The sequence below is a fragment of the Leucopleurus acutus genome (genome assembly GCF_964270905.1).
Source record: "Leucopleurus acutus genome assembly, chromosome: 11".
NCBI classification, from domain to species: domain Eukaryota; kingdom Metazoa; phylum Chordata; class Mammalia; order Artiodactyla; family Delphinidae; genus Leucopleurus; species Leucopleurus acutus.
The window spans coordinates 82,848,379-82,871,150 of NC_139152.1; the positions used below are offsets into that span (position 1 = coordinate 82,848,379).

The following is a 22,772-nucleotide window of genomic DNA, read 5'->3' on the forward strand; positions in this document are numbered from 1 at the left end:
GCAATGAGAAGCCCGCACATCACAACGAAGAGTAGCCCCCGCTCGCCACAACTAGAGAAAAGCCTGCGCGCAGCATCGAAGAACCAATGCAGCCAAAAATAAAATAAATAAATAAATAAAAATAAAGGAAAACAATAAAATAAAATAAAGATACCAAAATATTTAAAAATCGAATTTGTGATATAGAAGCATATGGGCTTCTTTATGAAAATGTCAGATGACAAACTCTAGCAATGGGTCTAATAATTACTGTAATTTTGAAGTCTGAAGGAGAAGCAATAGTTGGAGATAGCAGCAACAACCATCGTGTGATATGAACATATTTATAATTTCCACTAATCACAGAGTCACAGGTACTGATAAATGACTGGGGTTTGTTTCCTACATTCATAATTACAGGAAATGCTAAAGTTTAGTTAGTGGAAATAAAGATGCTGATTTTTCCCCTTCGAGTTCATAGATCCACATGGTTCCATCCACGGACTCCAGGTTAAGAAACCCCGGTAAAAAGGTAAAGCACGGGGTGAGCGTCAAGAGAAGGAGGCAGCAAGTAAAGTGGGGTTAGGTCTTGCAGAGCCTGGTAAGCCGTGAGGGGAGATAGGGGTGGGCTTTAAGCAAAGAAGTGGTATGGCCAAATCCATGCTCCAGAATGATCACTGCCCAGCCAGTCATCTCCAGTGGATTGGGCCTGGAGTGAGTGGAAGTAGAAGGCCCAGTTCAAAGGTTGTTGTAGTCATAAGCACTTAAATGCTTTAAACACTCTGACGTCACTTAAATAGTATTGATTTTATGAATCACTGGAAAGATAAAATCTGGTTTGTTTTCTAAATGGTAGGCCTAGAGAAGGATTGAAATTATGGGAAAATAAAATGAAAATGTATGCCCAGTGGATACCCAACATATATGTGTTTCATTGTATTGAACACACACACAGGAGTGACGCATGTGGAAATCCATCTGTTTGCAGAGAGACATCTAATAGTTCTCTGGTCCCTGCCCATATTCGGGGAAACATTTATTTGTTTATTTATTTTTAAAATTTATTTATTTTTGGCTGTGTTGGGTCTTCGTTGCTGCGTGCGGGGGCTTTCTCTAGTTGCAGCGAGCGGGGGCTACTCTTCGTTGCGGTGTGCAGGCCTCTCATTGCGGTGGCTTCTCTCGTTGCAGAGCACGGTCTCTAGGTGCATGGGCTTCAGTAATGTGGCACACAGGCTCAGTAGTTGTGGCTCACAGGCTCAGTAGTTGTGGCTCGTGGGCTCTAGAGCGCACGCTCAGTAGTTGCAGTGCACATATTTAGCGGCTCCACAGCATGTGGGATCTTCCCGGACCAGGGCTTGAACCTGTGTCCCCTGCATTGGTAGGCAGATTCTTAACCACTGCCCCACCAGGGGAGCCCTGGGGAAACATTTAGATCAGAATTTTCCAAACTGGTGTCTGGAAATCATTGTTCTGTAGGCTGTGCTGTGAAGAAGGTGTCTCATGAACTGGGAGCCTTTACTGTGTCGTGTCCTATGAGAATCTCCAAGAGGGAGCTGTGGAGTGCATTGTTTCCTGGACTTGATTGCAGAATGCTTTCTTTCATGCCACATCTGTCTCTTGACAGAAACTGTTCCAGCATTACGTGGAACAGTTTCTGTCAAGCACCGGTTTGGGAAAATTTGATTTCAATTCATTAAAAAGAAGTCTTTAGTTGGCCGGCAGGTTTTTTGTTTATTGTTTTTTTTTCCTTTTTCTTTTTAGCTAAGAGATTATTCTGCCAGAAGAAAAGGGTACCATGGAGATTCTTCTAACCATTCTCTTTTTGATGCCACAGCTGAATCTGTTTTAAAAGGATATCCTGGTTGTTTATTTTGAGGCGGGGAGGGAGGGCCGTAGAGGTGTGAGGGGGCATGTCATGCATTTTAAAAATAAAGAATGATATGTATTAGTGAGGTTGCAGATGTGTATCACATGCATTCTGGCAGCCTTTTGTGAGCAAGGGCAGCTAATTAAACTCGTCTGCTGAGGCCCGGATCAAAATGATATGCTGGTTTGCAGTTGTTTGTTGCCTGAAAAGATAGGCCTAGGTCAACAGAATTTGCTTGGAGGTATATGGAAAAGACATTTTGATAAACTTAAGGAACAATGCTGTGCGTGCTCTCTAGTTTCTATGGTTTTGCCCTCTGGAGTCTCAGAGAAACTGATTAAGATCTAAAATATGCTTTACATCATTTTCCCTGGCCTTATAACTAGGAGTTTAGTAGCATTTCAGAAGTTCCAATTTATAGCAGGCCATTTCTCTCTTATCCAAATAGAACAAAGCTTAGAAATCATCTGAGCATGTTGAACCCAAGGACAAAGATTTCACTAAGCATATTACAAAAGGCTCTCAATCGCTGGCATATTTGTTTGTTTGGTTTTATGGGAGAAAAACTAGGTATTTTGCACTGAGGTATTCTAAAATCTTCGTTTTCAGCAGAGGGAGAGAAGTAAGCAGTGTGAATTGGTAGGTCTTGCACATAAATGGCATATATTCTATTAGTGGTATAAAGGGTAGTTTTAGTTGATGTGTGAGTAATCATTTTTAGTTTACTAATTATGCGTTTTAAAACACGTGAATCACTTAGAACAGTGTCTGGCATGCGGTGAGCAATAAATGACCAAAGTGTGAGCACCTTTGAGATTGGTTCCCATTACCCTCAGGAAAATCCCAAACTCCCTCTCATGAATCATGAGCCCTGTAGGGTTAAGAAGAATTGGGCTTTGGAATTGGCCAGGCGTGGTTTCACACTTGACTCTGTTGTTTATTAGCTCTGGGACCTTGAGCAAGCTGCCCTTCTGTCTTGGTCAGGGATTGCTGGTTGCAAAGAATAGAATTGCAGGGAAACCAGCTGAAGTTAAGAAGGAAATTACAGTGGGGCTATAGGGGATCTCACGAAAGTGAAGGGCAGAAAGCAAATCTGCTGTGTATGTTTGTGCAGTCTGCACCCTGGACAGGGGAGCCCAGCCTGAGGTGGGACTAAAATCCAGGCTGTACCCTACTGTGGGGAGGAAAAGGAGCCAGGAAGGGCAGAGTGGAGCTGGACCTCATGGGAACTAGGAAATCCTTAGCTTAGTCTCCAACTTGCTTGCTGTGCAGTGTCTCGCATCTGCTTCTCTCTGAGTCTGCTCCATTCTCCCAGGTCTCTCCGTGGACTGCTGTTTTTGTTTTTTCCTTTTCCTTTTTAAAAAAATATCTATTTATTTATTTTTGGCTGCTTCGGGTCTTAGTTGCTGCACACAGGCTCTTTGTTGCGGCCCACGGGCTTCTCTCTAGTTGCCGCGTGGGTTACCGAGCACGTGGGCTCAGTAGTTGCGTTGCATGGACTTAGTTATCCCATGGCACGTGGGATCTCAGTTCCCCGACCAGGGATCGAACCCGTGTCCCCTGCATTGGAAGGCGGATTCTTAACCACTGGACCACCAGGGGAGTTCTTTTTTTTTTCTTTTTCCATGGCTTCTCACTGCCCTCCGAGGCTGAAGTTCTTTGAGCCGTTGCCTTGCTGGGGAGCTGACTTACTTGGCCCTGACTCCAGCGGGACTTGTTTCAATTCAAGTGTTCAGTATTGTCTAACTAGAATCTCTGGGTTCAGATTAGAGAGAGAGAGAGAGAGAGAGAGAGAGACAGGTGGGCTGAGTCCATCCCATGCCTTGGCTCCCTCTACTCAGGTGTCCAGTCACAGGGGAGAGGCCCATGGCTCTGGGGGAGGAAGAGAATCCTCTTAGAAGGAAACATGTGTAGGGAGCCAGGAACTGGCATTTCTAGCAATTCTTTGCTAATCCTCATTGCCTTATTGTGAAATGGGAATAAAAGGCCTGCTTTACAGATCAAATGAGATAATCTGGCACCAATATATTAAATACCTATATTACTTTCCTAAGGCTGCTGTAACAAATTACCACAAACATGGTGGCTTAAAACAATAGGAACTTAGTCTCTCATATCTGGGGAGACCAGAAGTCCGAATCAGTGTCAGCAGGTCCACACTTCCTCCAGAGTCTCTAGGGGAGGATCCTTCCTTGCTTTTTCCAGCTTCTGGTGGCTCCAGGCGTTCCTTGGCTTGTGGCAGCATCACTCCAACCTCTGCTTCCGTCTTCACATGGCCTTCTTCCTGTGTACCTTCTCTTATGTCTCAAATCTCCCCCTGCCTTTCTCTTACAAGGACACATCATTGGATTTAGGGCCCAGATAGATGATCCAGGAAAACTCATCTCAAGATCCTTGACTTTATCACATCAGCAAAACCCTTTTCTCGAATAAGGCAGCATTCATAGATTCTGGGGATTTTGTGCATATAGTGTTTGGGGCCCTTTTTTTCAGCCTAACACAGTACCTGACACAGTGCTTGGCTTATAATAATAGTTCAGACATGAGGCCATTATGATCGTAATGGGCTCAAGAGATAATGAAAGTCAGTTCTCAGCAGGCACAAGTGCTCTTCTTCAGGTATCATTTCTCAAATGGACAGAAGCACCATCTCGTCAGAGAGAAAGACATGAGCAAGGGACCAAGTGATTGACAATTAGCTGCTGGTTGAAGTGGAGCCCTCTGTCTTGGATCCTTGGATTCTTGGGGCATTCTGTGACAGAAGGCAAAGAAGTCCAGTCTCTACTTCTCAGTGAGAAAGTCAAGTCTCCGCAGCAATGGAAAGAATACAGTTTTTTGGGGTCAAGTAGGTAAGAGGGCTTGGTGTTGGCTCTCTTTATAACTGGTTGTATGACCTTGGGCAAGTAAATTAACCTCTCTAAGCCTCAATTTCCTCTTCTATAAAAAATGAGATAATAGTAGTTACCTCTACGTGTTGTAAGGATTAGAAGAGGAAAGACGTGGAAAGTGACTTAAAATCAGGTCCCTCTTCACTCAGTGCTTCCCTCTGTCTTTGAGTAAAAGCCAAGGTCCTTATGATAAGTTAAAGGGCCCTTCATCATTTGAAACTCTCTTATGTTAATGCCTATTATCCTCTTCCTCATGTTTACCCTCTAGTTCTACTGACATATTGCCATTCCTCTAACACACAAGACGCATCCTTACCTCAGGGCCTTTGCACTTGCTATTTCTCTGCCTGGAAAGCTTTCTTTTCAGATAATGAACAGCATGCCTTGCTCCCTTTCTTCCTTTAGGACTTTACTCAACAATCATCTCCTCACTGAAGCCTTTCCTGGCCACTCTATCTAAAATTTCACCCTACTTCATTCCTACACAACATTTCTGTCCCCTTCTCTGCTTTATTTTTTTCTTCTTATCACTGATCACCATCTAACACAGTATGCACTTGTATACTTTCTGCCATCCCCACTGGCATCTTTGTGAAAGTAGCAATTGCTGTCATTGTTCACTGCTGTATCCCCAGTGCCTAGAACAATGTGTGGCATGAAGTAGCATGAAATAAAAATTTGGTAAGCTGGTTTGAATGAATGATTGTTAGTCCCATTTTACTCTTGAGCTTCAACTTCCTAATCTGCAAAGTGGGAACTACAGTACAGAGCACAGGCCAACGTTACCTGGACTGTGATCTCCTCAAGGCAAAGGCAATACTTGTTTGAGTTTGTATTTATACTGCCTATCACCTGACCTGGCACACAGGAGGCATGAGGTACATGTTGAATAAATGAGCAGATTATTATATAACAATTTGTGGGAAAATAAACTGTGATAAAAATTTATGAGATGTTGGGGACATCCCTGGTGGTCCAGTGGTTAAGACTCCACAATCCCAATGCAGGGGGCCTGGGTTCGATCCCCAGTTGGGGAACTAGATCCCGCATGAATGCCGCAACTAAGAGTTTGCATGCTGCAACTAAGAAGCCCGCATACTGCAACTAAGAGGCCTGCAGGCTGCAACTAAGATCCTGCATGCTGCAACGAAGACCCAGTGCAGCCTAAATAAATAAGTATTTTTTTAAAAAAGAAAATTTATGAGATGTAGTATGTTGATAATTAAGAACCCTTACTCCATAATAGGAACATCTTGCATTTTGATATCAATGCTTTACAAAGCCATTCGTTTATTCATTCATTTGGCAAATCTTTACTTGCCCCTTCTACATTACAGGCATTTGTTTCAGGTACTAAGGCTATAAAGTCAAAAGGACATGGCTGCCACCTTAGAGTTACTTGCCACCCCATGTGGGAAGTGGACACGTGAATGGCAAGTTTGAGAACAGTGTGAGTGCCATGGCTGCAAGAACAGAGGTCTGTGGACCAAGCCTAGGAAAATGACCACTTCAGTTCAGGGCAGTTGAGGCGCTTCCTCTGAGGAGGGATATTTGTAGGGAGTCTGAAAAGGATGAGTTACTATGCCTGGGGAAGAAAGTGAGGAAAGGCTCTCTAACCCTCAAGAATCACATTTTCAATGACCTCAGAGTTGTGGAAGGGTATTTTGTTGTTATCATCATCATCATCATCATAACAACAATAATGGCTGCTAACATTTATTGAGACTACACTATGTTCCAGGCATTATCCTAATGTGCTAAATGCAAAATCTCTAAGCAGAGGGATAACCTACTAGAAATATTTATGGTGTTTATCCCCACACATACTGTAGGGAGGTAGAATAGGTTTTATTATCCTCATTATGAAACGAGAGACTTAAGACTCTCATTCCCTTTGTGCTGTCACTAAACTGGTATCTGAATAACCTAGTAAATAGCCTAATAAACCTAGAATTTATTTTTTGTTTTCTTTGCAAGTTGTTTTATTTTCTTCCTAGCACTCATCATTATTCTGTGTGTGTGTGTATATATATATATATATATACACACACACACATATATGTATATATATAATATATACACACATACATGTATATATGTACACACATATACATATATATATGCACATATACATGTATATCTATTTTTTAATTTTTTTTAATTTGTACATAATCTCTCCTTTCTATCACTAGAACCTGAGGTCAGTGACAGCCAGGACTTTGTTTTGTCCTATATCCCAAGCACACAAGAGGCCCTCCATAAAATATTCTTTGAATAAAGGAGGGAAGGAAAGACCTCATGGGGTTATTGTGTGTAGGATGATCAGTGAATAATTATGGTCAAGTGTTTTCTTCCAAACACAACTGTGTCTGATTTCTCATTTCCAGACAGCACAATTTAACTGGGATCCAGAGACGGTGGGCCTTATCCATGGATCTTTTTTCTGGGGCTATATTGTGACACAAATTCCAGGTGGTTTCATTTCAAATAAGTTTGCTGCTAACAGGTAAGATAAATTGATATAACATGAGTGCTGCACAGATCATAATATGACTTTGTACTCTTATAAAATCTGCATAATTGGCTCTCAATTTAGGGGTACAGAATGAAAGATAGAAGCCGTTCCTAAAGATGTGATTCACAGACATTGATCTTATATGATCCTGTTCTTAAGAGTCTCTTTTTGTTTACTTTTTTGTCTAATTTATTCTATCTTGCAATTCTTTAAATGATTATGTAATAAAAAGATCAATTGCAACTGAGTCAGGAGAAACAGTTCCTGGACCCTAAGTGACTCACTTGGTGACCTCTACTGGGTTCCTTTTTTCTCTGGGCCTCAGTTTCTTCATCTGTGAAATGAAACGGATTAGATTGTGTTTGAGTTGCCTTTGACCAATGACATTCTGTGATTCTCTGTACTATGTTAATATCGTCCTGTTCCATACAGGTTTTGTCATGTGAGTAGGAGGGGCTACTCTCTAGATTGCAAGATGTCTTTAATGCCCTTGAGATTCTATGGTAGGTGTTTGAGCAATTAAAAGTGGGTCCAAGACAAAATGAGCTGCTTCAAGGAGTAGTAAGTTCTCTGTCACTAAAGGTATTCAAGCAGAAGTGATGGCCACTTGGGGGAGATGTAGTATGTATATGTACCAGAAAAGGAGTGTACTAATTATTTCCAAGTCTCTTCTAATTGTAATTGACTTTACATATGTGGATTTTGTGAAGTGTATACTTTATAAAGCAGTGTTTTTCAAACTCTAAAACAGAACTCAGTAGATGGTAATAAAATCAATAGTGATTTACCAATGACTATTTTCTTAAAAAAAGAGGGAGAAATAGAAGAAAAGGTAATCAAATAGAATAAAATAGAATAGAAAATATCTTAGCTCATTGCACATTTAAGTATTGGTTTTTGAAACTTGTTTCTGTTACATTTGTGTGTATCAGTGTGTTGAGTTGCAATATAAAATATATTTTGTTTTATGGGTCAAGGACAAAAAAGTTTGAAAGTCATCTTGTATAAGCATGACTCATATTTACTTATGTTCTTGTGTAGTTTGTGTCCTTTATTGTCACTTACCTGTTGTATTCTTCTTAAAAAGTGATAAAATATTAGTTCTTATGGTCTCTGGGGTTACTACTTACACTTCTGCCCTAAGAAGAAATAACATATAAAGTGATTTCGCAGCATGTAAAAAGGGCTGAAGCATCACTAACACATGTGAGAAAGGAAGAAAATGGTGCCGGCTCTCTTTTCCCAGGACACTCCTGTCCAGGCAGGGAGGAGAAGGCACACGGTACTTGGCAGAGAGCTGGGGGCTAAGACAGGTACACAGCCTGTCTTGTGCTTGGCTGGTCCCAGGACGCAGCATGCTTCTCAGATAGTCAGTATCCCCGTCTGGTAAAGTGAGAGCAGAATTGGGAAGCAGGAGACACAACCCAAATGTGCAGAAGTCATGAGGTAATGGTCAGAATGGATCAGTTGGGTAGAACCAAGAAGAATGGTGGGTCTCCAGCAAGCTTACCTCATGCTGGTCAATCTCCAGCTTCAGGATCTCATCTAGGCAGGACATCCCTGTACTGCCCAAAACCTTCCCATGATTGGTCCAGGGACTGGAGCTTGGGAATCAAAGCGGCCCAACAGTCTAGCTTGGAACACACCAGATCCTAACACAACATGTATTTCTCTTTCCATTAATTTCTATAGTGATCTTCCATAAACTGTTAGGTTTGTTCCTGATGTTTAACTAACATGCCACATCCATCAGTGGGCCTGTCCAATAACACAGTGTTTTGGTCCCTCAGGGTCTTTGGAGCTGCCATCTTCTTAACATCGACCTTGAACATGTTCATTCCTTCTGCAGCCAGAGTACATTACGGATGTGTCATGTGTGTCAGAATTTTGCAAGGTCTAGTGGAGGTAGGAGATTCTTAACACATTTTGATATCGCTGGAGACAACATTGTCCTTTAGAAATTTCAGCTTTTGAGGAAAACCTCCTTTACTCAGTTTTCCTATCTTCCACCTTGTCCTGCTATCTGAACTCTCTGGTTGTGATTATAATTATGAGTACTTTAATTAAAATGCCTTGTATGATTCCATATTTACACCCAATAAAGGACCATTTCATAGAGGGCAGAATTTCAGATGAGCCAGGAGTGATCTTAGAGATAATCCAACCCCTTTCATTTAATAAAATTTGAAACTGAAAGACTCAAACTTACAGTTCACATAGCAAGGGCTCTTTCCACTAAAACGGTTTAAATGGACTTATTAATAAATCTGTAAATTTCCAAGGGTGTGGTCTTACACAGAGATTTAACTTGATGAAGGAGGTAGAATAATATAGAGCCAGAAAGTAAATATTTTGCACTTTGCTGGCCATACTATGGTCTGTTACAGTGACTCAACTCTGCCATTGTAATGCAGAAGCAGCCAGAGACAATAGGTAAACATGTGGGCATGGCTACTTTCCAGTAAAACTTTTTGGACACTGATATTTGCATTTCATATGATTATCACATGCCAGGAAATATTCTTCTTCTTTCAATTTTTTTTTCTGCCCACTTAAAAATGTAAAAGCCATCTTTACTTGAGGGCTGAACAGAAATAGATGGTGGGGCCATATCAGGCTATAGTTTGCCAATACCTGATGTAGAGAAATGTTTCCCGAACTCAGTCATTCACCTCTAACCTTTGTCACTTTTGTCACATCCACACTACGATTTATACTATTATTTGCCTATAGTTTTTCCCTAGATCAATTCACTTCAAAACAAAACAAAACAAAATAAAAGAACCTATCATAAGCAACAATATCTTTGATATCATGGGCTTGATGTACTAGTTGTATTTTATTTCTTAAGCACGTTATAATATATATGTAACAATTATAATAAAAAATGTAGGTTGTTGTAGCACCTTAAGTCCAACTTTAATCCCACTAGAGGGGCATATACCACACTTCAGAAAATACTGACATGGTAGAAAGAACGTGATATTAGCAGCCGTGAAGACTAGAATCTAATCACTTAATGGCTCTGAGCCTCAGGTTCTGTATCTTGAAAATGACAGGATATCCCGGCTGGTTGTGGAAATCCCTTTCTACACTGATATTCTATAATAATATGAAATATAAAGACTCCTTCCCTATTCCCCACCATGCTTACGTTTGAACTAGTATTTGAATTTCAGCATCTGTGCCATGAGCTGAAATAGCTGACACATGTCATTTAGTATCTGTAAATTAGGCTTTGAATTGTAGTGTTAAAGAAGCAAAATCTGTGTTTTAAACACAAAAAGAAACTGGAGTCGAATCAAATAATCTATTTTCAACTGTTTTGCCAGGGTGTGACCTACCCAGCCTGCCATGGGATGTGGAGTAAGTGGGCACCGCCTTTGGAGAGAAGCCGACTGGCCACAACTTCTTTTTGCGGTAAGTGTATTAGAACCATAACAAGTTTCATTTAGGAATGCTTTGGCTTCAAGTGAAGACCCTACTAAATAGAATTTATTTTTTTCACATAACAGAAGTCCAAAGGTAAATCGTTGCTAATATTGATCCTGCTGCTTCGTGATCTATCCAGGGACTACGCACATTCGGACTTTTTACTCCACTATCCTCAGAGTGATAACTTTTTACATTCATGCGTGTTCCTCATGTTCACAAAATGGCTGTCACAGCTCCAGGTATCAAGTCCACATTAAAGGCAGAAAGAAGTGGGGATAGGTGTCCTAACCATGTCTGTTCCTTTCACTAGGAAAGCAAAAGCTTTCCCAAACTCCCTAGCAGGCTTCCATTTATATTTCCTTGGTTCTAATTGTGTCATATACTTTACTAACTGCAGAGGAGGCTAGAAAAGCAAGTGCCTAGTTTTTCTAGCATCTTTAATAGACAAAGGTAAGAAAGAAGGGGTTGGAGGTGGTTGTAGGATTAGCCAACAAATGATACTTTCCAAAGTTGAAAACAGAAGATATATCAATAGAATCATCAAGGCCCCCACTCCTTTTCACAAATGAAGAAATTAAAACTAAAGTTTAAAGTTTAGTTTCATTGAACTGAAATGAAAGTCCAACAACTTGCCCAAGGTCACACAGCTACTAAGTTAAGGAGCTGGATCTAGACCACCTGGTTCTTTTTTTTTTTTTTTTAGACCACCTGGTTCTTGATTCAGAACTTTCCTCACTACACACTACTATGTACACATTGTCATAGAAGCTGTTTAATCAATTTTCGCCATTATCTTCCAGATAAAAATGAAGTGGACACCATCCATCTTACCCGAAAGTAAATTAATGGCTGTTAAGTAGTGATGTGACTTAAATTCCTGGGTCTCCAAACTTCACCTTGCTAAGGTTGCTTCATTTGAAGCCATGTCTTTGGGACTGGCCCCTCTACGAATCTCTGAGAGTAATCAATGTTCAGAAGAGTCTACTAGGTATTGATTAACATTTGAACAAGAACAGCACATGTTGCCACCAATATTTTCAAATATTTTTTATGGGAGAAGGGGCCAAGAAAGACAAAAGTGCCTTAGGCCACAAAAGTCACAACGGGCCCACGTAGAATTAGGATCAGAATTTAGTTCTGCTTAGTTTGTCAGGCTAGCGTGTCTTTCCTAACCGTAGCTAATGTGTATTTCTTAGCTAAAGAGGAAGCTTTATTTCTCTGAATATCTTTATTTATTTCTCCCTCTGTCTCTCTCTCTTTACCTCCTTAAGTAGTAGTAGTAGTAGTAATAAAGGATCCCAGGGAATCTGGTGTGAAATATCCACCCAAAGTGTCTATTTTGTGCCTAGTCTGGAAATGCATGCACAGCAGAGATGTCTTTACTTCTTTAGCCTCTCTTGTCCTTAGAAAGTATTTCTGTCCTCTTGTTTGAAGTTCAAGATCATCTCTACCTCCACTACTGATCTTATACCACCTCTAGAAGAATATGATTCTGCCCCAGCTGACCTTGAACTATTGATATTGTCTTTTAAAATTTATTTATTTATTTTATTTTTGGCTGCATTGGGTCTTCATTGCTGCGCACAGGCTTTCCCTAGTTGCAGTGAGCTGGTGCTACTCTTCTTTGTGGTGCACGGGCTTCTCATTGTGGTGGCTTCTCTTGTTGCAGAGCACAGGCTCTAGGTGCACAGGCTTCAGTAGTTGTGGCATGCAGGCTTCAGTGGTTGTGGCTTGTGGGATCTCGAGCGCAGGCTCAGTAGTTGTGGCTCGCAGGCTTCGTTGCTCTGTGGCATGTGGGATCTTCCTGGACCAGGGCTCGAACCCGTGTCCCCTGCATTGGCAGGCGGATTCTTAGCTACTGTGCCACCAGGGAAGTCCCCTGATATTGTCTTTGGATGACTTATTTGTAAGTCTTTTCATTTTGATTTGCCAGCAAAACAAGAATAACTAGCAGCTACTGCCCATTCTTAGTGTCTTTATAGACCTAGAAGGGCTAATTAAAGAAATGATTTGACTCTCAAGGAAAGTTACCTGATCAAGGTCACAGGCTTTATTACATTTCCCAGCTAAGGTGTGGCCTTGGTTTCAAAGAACAGCCAAGGGAAAATGTCATTAGAAGTAAACCCAGGCTCAGGGATAATTGATTCTTACACTTCAAAAATATTGGAGTTGGAAGGGTCTTTAGAAAACATCTAGTCACATCCATTGTTTTATATTTTTTATTAATTTTAATTTTTTTTAGAAGTAAAACTGGTTTTATTCAAAGACATAGATTTTTGTTTTTGGTTTTTTCTCCCTATTTTTATTGAGTTGTAAGAGACATGCAGACTACGTAATTTTAAGGTGTTCATCATAATGATTCGACTTACATACATCATGAAATGTTTGCCCCCATAGGTTTAGTGAATGTCCATCCTCTCATATAGATACAACATCAAAGAAATAGGAAAAACATTTTTTTTCCTTGTGATGAGAACTCAGGATTTACTCTCTTAACTTTCTTTGACAACATACAGCAGTGTCAATTATCTTTATCGTGTTGTATGTTACATCCCTAGGACTTATTTATCTTATACCTGGAAATTTGTACCTTTTGACTGCCTTCATCTAATTTCCCATCTCCCCACCCCTGCCTCTGATAGCCACAAATCTGATTTCTTTTTCTACCTCCATTATTTTATAGTGGAGGCTCAGGGAGGGAAAAAAGATATAAATTCCCATGGAGAGTGAGGACAGAACTGGGGACTCTCCCATCCCCCGTTCAGCCACTTCCCTCTCCCCACGCCAAGCAACAAGTATCGGAGGGCCTCCTCTGTCCTCCCTGGCGACCACACAGAGGCATCAAGGTGCAGTGAGGGCAATATGGGTGGAGAGCCCTGTTGGGGTGTGCTCAGGGTGTGATAGGAGATTACATTCAGCCATGTCTGGAAGGATGAGGAAGAGTTCATCTAAAAGACAGGGAAGGGCTTCCCTGGTGGCGCAGTGGTTGAGAGTCCGCCTGCCGATGCAGGGGACGCGGGTTCGTGCCCCGGGTCCGGGAAGATCCCACATGTCGCCGAGCGGCTGGGCCCGTGAGCCATGGCCGCTGAGCCTGCGCGTCTGGAGCCTGTGCTCCGCAACGGGAGAGGCCACAACAGTGAGAGGCCCGCGTAAGCAAAAATAAATAAATAAAGACAGGGAAGGACAATTTCAAGCTGTAAAATTTCCTCAGTGAATGAATGTTTCTTACTGTGAGGAATTATTGGGTATGGTTGAGCGGAAGAAGCAGGACTGAATTATTAAGTAGTTAAGGTTAAAGGCTTTGGATTCCTGCAGACCTGGGGTCCTATCACTCACACCTATGTGACCTCAGGAAATCTACCTCCCCTCCCCTCCCCTTCTTGTAAAATTGGGATGACACCGGTACCAATGTTACCAGGTTGAAAAAAGGGTTAAATAAAATCAGGGGTCCAGAATACTCAGTACAGTACTAGAGAGCACACAGAAAGCACCCAGCGGATCTTATAGATTGTTATCCCCCGACCCTCCCTGTTTGCATCATCTAAGCTGGAGGCCCCACACCCCCACTCCCAGGGTATTTGGTCCAGGAAAGAAGACCACCTTCTCCACACCCACAGAGGAATTAGGCCTGCAGCTCTTCTTTCTAATGATACGTCCTGGAATGCTTGCCTTATTCGTTTGAGGAAGTCTGAGGTTAAAAAAAAAAAAAGTGCTCCGTCATTCTGTACGTGACAGTAGCAGTAATAGTTGGTGTTTATGCAGCACTAATTAGAGCATCTTCATCTAATAATTTATTTGCTCCTCCAAACAACCCTGTGAGATAGAGATTTCACTTCCATCTTCTACCTAATGAAAATGATTTGGAGAGACTGAGAGACTTCTTCAGGTATTAAGATGTTCAGATTTGGGATTCCAGGTCAGGCCTTTCATAACCAGTCGGGCCCAGCTTGGAAAGATGGGATTTAATCTCTTTCTCTGGAAGATCCCCGAGCTCCCATTTCCTGAAGGTTTTTCTTAGCATTGGATTCTGGGATACAGAATTTCCTTTTGTGGCTCACTTTTTCTGAAGCAAGAATTTTTTTTCATTCATACCCAGAGGGAATTTCAGATAGTAATTTTTTTTGATTTAGTTAATATTTATTGGGAGTTTGCAGGGCTCACGTTTCTCCAGCAGGTATCATGGAACTGCAGGAGATAGTGGAGGTGAGGTCACTGCCTCTAGCCCTCACTATCTTGTCTAGACAAGACAAACATCCACATATAGGTAAGTATTTACAAGGTTAGGTATTTACAAAGTAAGAAACTAAAAAATGTACATATTTAGGAGGTGGATGGAGACAGAAGCCATCCTGGTCATCCTGCCATCCTGAAATTTAACTGTTTCCTGGTATTAAAAAAAAAAAATCGAGACTCTAAAAGCATGATCCTTTCATAGTTTGAAGTCCCTCTTTTAAAGACCTAGGTGAATTATATCTCAATAAAGCTGGAAGAAAAAATTTTTAGTAAATAAAGACCACGGTGATAATCCTTCTGCTCTGTGAGCCCTGAGAGGTAGATACGTATGTTCCTTCACTTTCTGTCTTCTGCACCCAATATTGTGCCTGGTTGAATTTTTCAGAATTCTCTTAGATTTTTCTCATCTTTTCATTCCATTCTCTTGTAATTCCAAATCACGGTGCCTGAGCCATCTTTGTCTGATCCCTCCATGGTGTCTGGAGGAAGTTAAAGGGCATCCTGTTGAACTTTCTCTCCTGGAAGCCCTGTTTTGGGCACGGTGGGAGTTTGCCTGCTCCTCCTCGTGACTCCTGCACAGTTTGATTCATCCTCAGTTCGACCACATGAACTCTAAATGGTTTGAAAGGGCTTGCATGACGACTGGTAAGTTTCCCTCAACCTTTTCCCGTTCTAGGTTCCTACGCGGGGGCAGTGATTGCCATGCCGCTGGCCGGCGTGTTGGTACAGTACATGGGATGGGCCTCTGTCTTTTATATTTATGGTGAGTGATTTGATTTCACGAGTCCCCTTGGGTGACTCATAGAGGTGGTATTTTACTGTCTAATGGGGTTGGCTAAGAGTTTTCTGTATGAAAATAGAGATTACTAAGACAAGTTTATCATATAAATGGAATACTTGTCTAGCGATGATTCATTTAATGTTTATATGAAAGTTGAATTTAATGAGCAGAACATTATCTTTCTTTAAATACCAGTTAATAATAACAACAACGGAAAAATAAACCAAACACTTTCTCCTAGCTGAATATAGTGCCGTTTGAGAATACTTTGAAATTTGACAGATTTAGAGATGGAAGAAAATGAGACCGTATCATCAAGACTTTTGTTTTTCAACTGCAGGTATATTTGGGATTATCTGGTACATGTTTTGGCTGTTGCAGGCCTATGAGTGTCCAGCAGTTCACCCAACAATATCCCATGAGGAAAGGACCTATATAGAGACAAGTATAGGAGAAGGAGCCAACTTGGTTAGTCTCAGTGTAAGTAGAGCCGGATGGATGAAGACTTGCCTCTTTTTTATGAGTATTTCTCTCAGTGATTGTGTTATCCTCCTAAGAAAAATAATCTGTCAGTATATTCACTAAAAATCCCACGGTATTTTTACTCCCTAGAAATTTAATACACCATGGAAAAAATTTTTTACATCGTTGCCGGTTTATGCAATCATTGTGGCAAATTTTTGCAGAAGCTGGACCTTTTACTTGCTGTTAATAAGTCAGCCTGCTTATTTTGAAGAGGTCTTTGGATTTGCAATAAGTAAGGTAAACACACAGTTGCTTCAAATGTTCTTGAAGTTTAAATCTCTTGCTTCTACTGAGAAAATCTTTGCATGATAAAATAAGTAAATTGCTGATCAAAATTCATAACGGTTCTGTGACACCTAATACCCTGGAGGTCAGACAAGTTATACATTCTATGCACAGTATACATAGCTATTTAATTTCTTCTTAGTAAGGATCAGAGCTGTATTAAGCTGCTTTTAAAGATTTGTATTATACCTGATCTCAAAGTGTTTTTGAAGCTGACTCAAGGACTGCATATTAGGCAAGGATCAAAAGATTTAAGGGTGAGAGGTTTTTTTGGGTTTTGTTTCGTTTTTTGTTTTTCCTGTAAATTATTCAGTGAGGAGCTGTAAGAACCTTAAAGCTCATTTTGCAGATCACGGTCATAGCGATAACGGCCAGAGCTTTGTATGGTTTAGAAAGAACTTTTTCAAAGTCCCCAGCCATTGCCATTAGGTTGTCTGTGTTTCAGGGAGGAAGAATGTGAATGGTAAAACATAAACTGTCATCATAAAAGAATTAAGCCTCCTTCCCACAAGGGAAAGAACAGCAGCCTAGTAGAGGTAGATGTCTGCATGGCTACAGGTACTGTCAGAAGTGACCGTGGAAGAGCTAGCACAGCCCATAGTGGCTGCCATTGAACACTCAGTCTGCGCCAAGTGTTTAACTACCATGTGCCGGGCACTCTGCTGCGTGCTGGGGCCTGTGATGAATAAAAGTCACCTCTGCCCTCAAGGAGCTTCCGATCTGATGGAGGAGACATTGGGTCTATCCTTAAAACCATTCATTCATTCATTGTTTATTTATTACAGAATTCAGGCCTACCTTGGTCCCGTATAATTAGATGATTAAATCTGATGGTGAGGGGTACAGTGGAGATGGCAGGGGCAGGGAGTTAAGGAAGTACCTCTCTCAGAAGTAGCTAAAAATAGCTCATTGCTTCTTTTCATTCCAGGTGGGTCTCTTGTCAGCACTCCCACACATGGTTATGACAATCATTGTGCCTATTGGAGGACAATTGGCTGATCATTTAAGAAGCAGAAAAATTTTGACCACAACTGCTGTCAGAAAAATCATGAACTGTGGAGGTACTGTGGATTTCATAGGTGGCTTAAGCAGCTTTTATAGAATGAGATGAAACTGAATTGCAGACCATATTTTGGAGTTTATGTCTCATCACTGAGCAGGATCTTAAAGGCTCCTAAGTCCATCCCCCAGTTGAGTGTCCATCACACCCCTGCCTAGTGGTCATTCAGCCTGCACTTGTGCAACCTGAGATACGACAACTTGGGAATTCCCTGGCGGTTAGGACTCTGTGCTCTCACCACCAAGGGCCCGGGTTCAATCCCTGGTTGGGGAAATAAGATCCCATAAGCCACATGGCCAAAAAAGAAGAAGAAAAAGAAAAGAAATATTTTAAAAAAGAGAGAGATATGACAACTTATTTGATACATCAATATACACTGGCAACTGCAGAAATGCTTTTTTCATCTACTCTTAAGCCAAAGCAACATGATTTCCTGGTATCTATCTGTTTATTTTTTATCTTTCCCATATATCCTTCCACATATATAATCCTTTGCTTTTATAGTTTATTCCCTTATCTCCCCCTTCACTTTCTACATATATACATGTTTTGGTAAGAAACATAAAAAAAGTATTTTCTCTGAATAGTTTTCTTTCTTCCCAACATATGCTTGTGCATGGGGTATACACACACACACACACACACACACACACATACATACACACACACCATCCTCTTCCTTGTGTTATTTAGTTCCTGTTTCATGTTTTGATTTTGCAAAGATAAAATATAAGTTGGGCCATTTTCCAAAAGAGGTAGGTAAAAGTAACATGAACCCTTACAATGCTTATGAGAGCTCACCTTTTTAAAACCCTCCACTTTCTCCTTATCTTTTTTGTTTTGCTTTTAAAATTAGCATTTAATGAACACTTTTCTGTGCCAGCCACTAAGCTAAATTCTTTACACATATTATTTTATTTAATCCTCATAACCACCCTGTGGAGCAAGTGCTATTATGTATTAAAGCCAATTTACAGTGAGGAAACTGGGGTATAATAAAGTGACTTGCTCAAGTGGCAGATCCTGTGCAAGATCCCAGGTCTGTCTGAGCTCATTGCCAAGGCTTACAGTCACTACTGCTATCTCTCCGGGGGACGGGGGGTCAGGGTGGGCAGGTGGGAGGTAGAGGACAGCGCCATCTATGGGTGAAAGTTCATAACTGGGATATTACGTTGAAAAGGAGGGAAGGGGGCACTGTGACTAGATTAGATGGGTCAGGGCCCTTTAGAAGTGAAGATCCTATGGAGGGATGCAAGAGCCAGCAGGCATGATCTCATCGCACAGCATCTCAGGAATAAAGTCTGATCAGGGAGATTGGGAATAACCTGTCAGCATCTGGGCTCCCAGGAGTTTGACTGCTGGCCCCAAGCAGGGATTTGGGGGCCTACCCTTGACTTGACCTTAAAGGTTGGCAGGTATGGGCTTGCTCTCTGATGGGCAGGAGGGGAAGCTCTGCGGCGCTGCATTCACGATCCTCCCCAAGGCGGATGAGGTAGGCAGAATAATTTCCTCATCAAAGATGCCTATGTCCTAATTCCCAGAACTAGTGAATGTGTTTCCCTACACAGTAAAAGGAATTTTGCAGATGTGACTAAATTAAGGATCTTGAGATGGAGAGGTTATTTTGGATTATCTGTGTGTGCTCAACATAATTGCAAGGGTCCTTATAAGAGGAGGCATGAGGGTCAGAGTCAGAGATGGAGATGTGACAGTGGAGGCAAAGGTCGGAATGATGCAGCCACAAGCCAAGGAATGCAAGCAGACTCTAGAAGCTCAGGAAGTAAGAAGAGAGTTTCCCCAGAGCCTCCAAAAGGAATGCAACTTGCTGACACCCCCATTTTAGCTCTGTAGGACCCATTTCAGACTTCTGACCTCTAGCACTGTACGATAAAAAAGTTGTGCTGTCTTAAGTCACTAAGGTTGCGGTCATTTGTTATAGTAGCAATCAGAAACTTAAATAGTAGTCAAAGTACCACTCCTCTAATTATCAGATTCTGTTCCAGCTGAATAGCCCTCCATACCAGGCCCTGAATATATCTTGCTGTCTCTGACTTTGCTCACGCCCTTTCCCTTTACTGTGAGCTCTGCTCACCTTCACCAATCAACCCAGTCCTCCCCACACAGCCTACTACATCAGCTCAAGTCTTTTCACTTGTGTTTTGTTAAGGCTACCTCAGCCTCCAGTGAATGCTCCTTCTGTCTATACACTTGGTTGACAACTCATCATGTACTGCCTTATTACAGCTCGTGCAGGAAAGTATTTTAGGCAGAGGGAATAGCATGTGCAACGGCCCTGAGGCAGACATGACTGTGACATATTAGAGAACAGAAGGAAGGAAAGTCAGAATGGTCGGTGCTTGATGAGTGAGGTGGAGAGTGACATTGAGGGGATCAGAGTGCACAGCTGGGGCCAGATCACGGGAGGCCTTGTAGACAGACCTACGTGGAGCTTGGGTTTTACTTGAGGTGCATTGGGAAGCAAATGGAGGGTTTAAAGGAGGGAAAGGGACAAGATCTGATTTACGCTTTCAAATCAAAATAATAGAACTTAGAGTAAGAGAAGGGAAACTAGCTAAGAGGCTATTTCAGTCATTCCATGGAAAGAAGATGGTGACTTGGTCTAAAGTAGTGTCAGTGGAGGTGGACACTGAAGTGGATGGATTTCTAAATTCCATGAGCCTTACTTGCTTCTTCTTTAATATCTGAATAATAGTATTTACCTCAGATGATTGTTATGATTGTAAATGGGACATCGTATGTATGCACCCAGCATGAACTCAGCAAACAGAATGTTCTTGACATATTTTAGTGCCTTTTTCTTCTCTTGTGTTCAAGACACTGACAAAACAGAAATTTTCCAAAGGAAGCATTCAATAAGTATACGCTATTCAATCATATTTCCCATGGCCAAAAATGCAACTTCTAAACCTAGAACTTGAAAGAAAATTCTGTGTTTAAACTCTACCTGTACAACCTCTTCTAAAGACAGATGCCTTGAAGACCCTAACAACATTTTCATAGGAATGTCTTGTTCATATTTAATTTTTCCTCAATCACCTTTGCCATTGTTTCTTCATAATTAGTAGTTTAGGTGGTGGTGACAACTCTCAAATATTTTAAATCCTTGAGAGTAAATCCTTCTTTTTCTTATTTCTTTTTTTTTTTTGGCAGAAACTAGAATGCATTCATAGAATCTCCCCAGCCTCTATCCCATCTTAAAAAGAAAAAAAAATCTCTTCACATGTCTATTCATGTCATTTTATATTTTGACATAGCAGAACCAGTGGGATATACATAGAAAAAAATTTTTTAAAGACCATGCTTATCCCACCTTGCTTAAACAGAGATGCTGCATTAGAGATAAACAGAGTTTTGTGCCATCACTGAATAAGCCAGATTGATTTGGATACAATGAAGCACTTACATGATCTTCTAGAGAATTTTAGTTGGTTTCATATTTTCTAAGCCAAAACACAGAGGACGTTTCTCATCTGAGAAAGATCACACATTGTGTGGAGTCTTCCACCTCCTCCTTTTCTTTCCATAGACAAGAGATATTTGCTGCTAGAATCATTTAAAGCAAACAGATCACCTTAAGACATGATGCTCTAGTTCATTCTGAATCAGGGCACATTTCCAAGATCCTCAAAGACAGATGTCAAATCCTTATACCTCCCTCTGTATTACATGGAAAGTGTGAGTGAGGTCAAAAATTCTAGTCTGGCCAAATCAGTTGCCTGTGTGAACTTCAGGTGAGATGAAAAAATTTCTCAGGCCTTTTAATCCTTGTTCTATTTTTCTTGTCAGCTCTGAATAGGTTCACTTTCCAGGATCTCTTGATTACCCATGAAGTTCAAATTTTATCCTTCAGCTCCTGAAATGTACAGTTCTATCTTTAGCATTTTCACTGTAGATAGGAACCATTTAGGCTCTTAAATGGTTTTTTTTTCTTTGAAAGTCTACTATTTGGCAAAGGTCTTTTTTTTCCTTAGAGATGAATCAGTGTATCATTTGTAGCTTTTCTTCTTCACATGTCTTTATTCTAATTCTTTGGGGGAATTAACTTTCTAGTACCACTTTGTTGAAAGTGTTAAAGGAAGTTTCAGCCATGTGCCTTGTTGCTTAAGACAGGCCACTTCTAAAACACAAATAGTTAGTATACAAAACACGAGCAGTTTTTCCTTATGTATAATTTAAACTGTTGAAACAAAATTAATAACAAGTAGTAATGGTATAAAGTCCACAGTTTTTTAAAATTTTTATTTATTTATTAAAAATTTTAAAATGTTTTCATACAATTTTTAAAGGTTACTTTCCGTTTATAGTTGTTACAAAATATTGACTACTTTCCCCTTGTTGTATAATACATCCTTGAACCTATCTTACACCCAATAGTTTGCACCTTCTACTCCCCCATCCCTACATTGCCCCTCCCTCCCCACCCACTGGTAACCACTAGTTTGTTCTCTATATGAGTGAGTCTGTAAAGCCCACAGTTTAAAAAGCACCTCTGCACCCATAATTGCATTGATCTTCTTTAGATGACCAAGTAAAACAATTATTGAGGCTTGCCCTATTTCTATGATAGTTTTGAAGAAATGGACTCAGACAGGTAAGCAAATTACCAAGGTTTACAAAAAGTGCTTTAGCTTGTGTTTTAACTTGTCTTGGTTTTCCTTTCTTTCCTTCACATTAATTCATCAAGCATTATTTATTGAGTTCCCCCTACATACAGGCTCTGTGCTATATATATGGTACCTTCCCTGGATAATATCACAGTTTTGTCAGGGAGGCAGAAATACAAATGAAAAACTACATGGCAATATTGAAAAGCTCTATAAAATGAGTAAGAGTGAGATGTCAGCTTTACTGGTGGGTGAGTGGCAGGGTTATCAGGAAAGCTTCCTAAAGGAAGCAATATTTGAGCTGGACTTTAAAGAATAGTAAGATTTCTCCAGAAAAGAGAAGGGGTGGGAGGAGAGTACTGCAGGTGAAGGAACAGTCTGTGGAAATACATTATGGGCACAAAACAGTGCTGCGATCAGGAAACAGCGGATAGATCTGTGTGACAACAGGGGGCTTTCTACGGGCTACAGGTGCTGAGCAAGGAGGTGAGGATGGCTGAAGATGAAGCTGGAACCGCAGGAGGGATTTATTATACAGCATTGTACTCATAATACGTAACCATTGACAAGGGTTTTAAG

The 22,772-nt window shown here is 40.9% G+C and overlaps 1 protein-coding gene across 3 annotated transcripts in view; it reads left to right on the plus strand.

Moving 5' to 3' along the window:
- SLC17A8 (solute carrier family 17 member 8) overlaps nt 1-22,772 on the plus strand; it is a gene marked incomplete at both ends in the record, with an annotated part of 49,742 nt that overhangs the window by 18,626 nt on the left and 8,344 nt on the right. The window contains 7 exons of one of the 3 annotated variants that reach the window (XM_082850064.1): nt 7,126-7,240; nt 9,040-9,154; nt 10,582-10,669; nt 15,594-15,680; nt 16,039-16,178; nt 16,311-16,460; nt 17,437-17,569. In XM_082850064.1, coding sequence (XP_082706190.1) covers nt 7,126-7,240; nt 9,040-9,154; nt 10,582-10,669; nt 15,594-15,680; nt 16,039-16,178; nt 16,311-16,460; nt 17,437-17,569 — 828 coding nt within the window. Of the gene's footprint in view, nt 1-7,121; nt 7,241-9,039; nt 9,155-10,581; nt 10,670-15,593; nt 15,681-16,038; nt 16,179-16,310; nt 16,461-17,436; nt 17,570-22,772 lie in introns of all 3 variants that reach the window. The other 2 variants (XM_082850063.1, XM_082850065.1) reach the window with 2 other exon arrangements.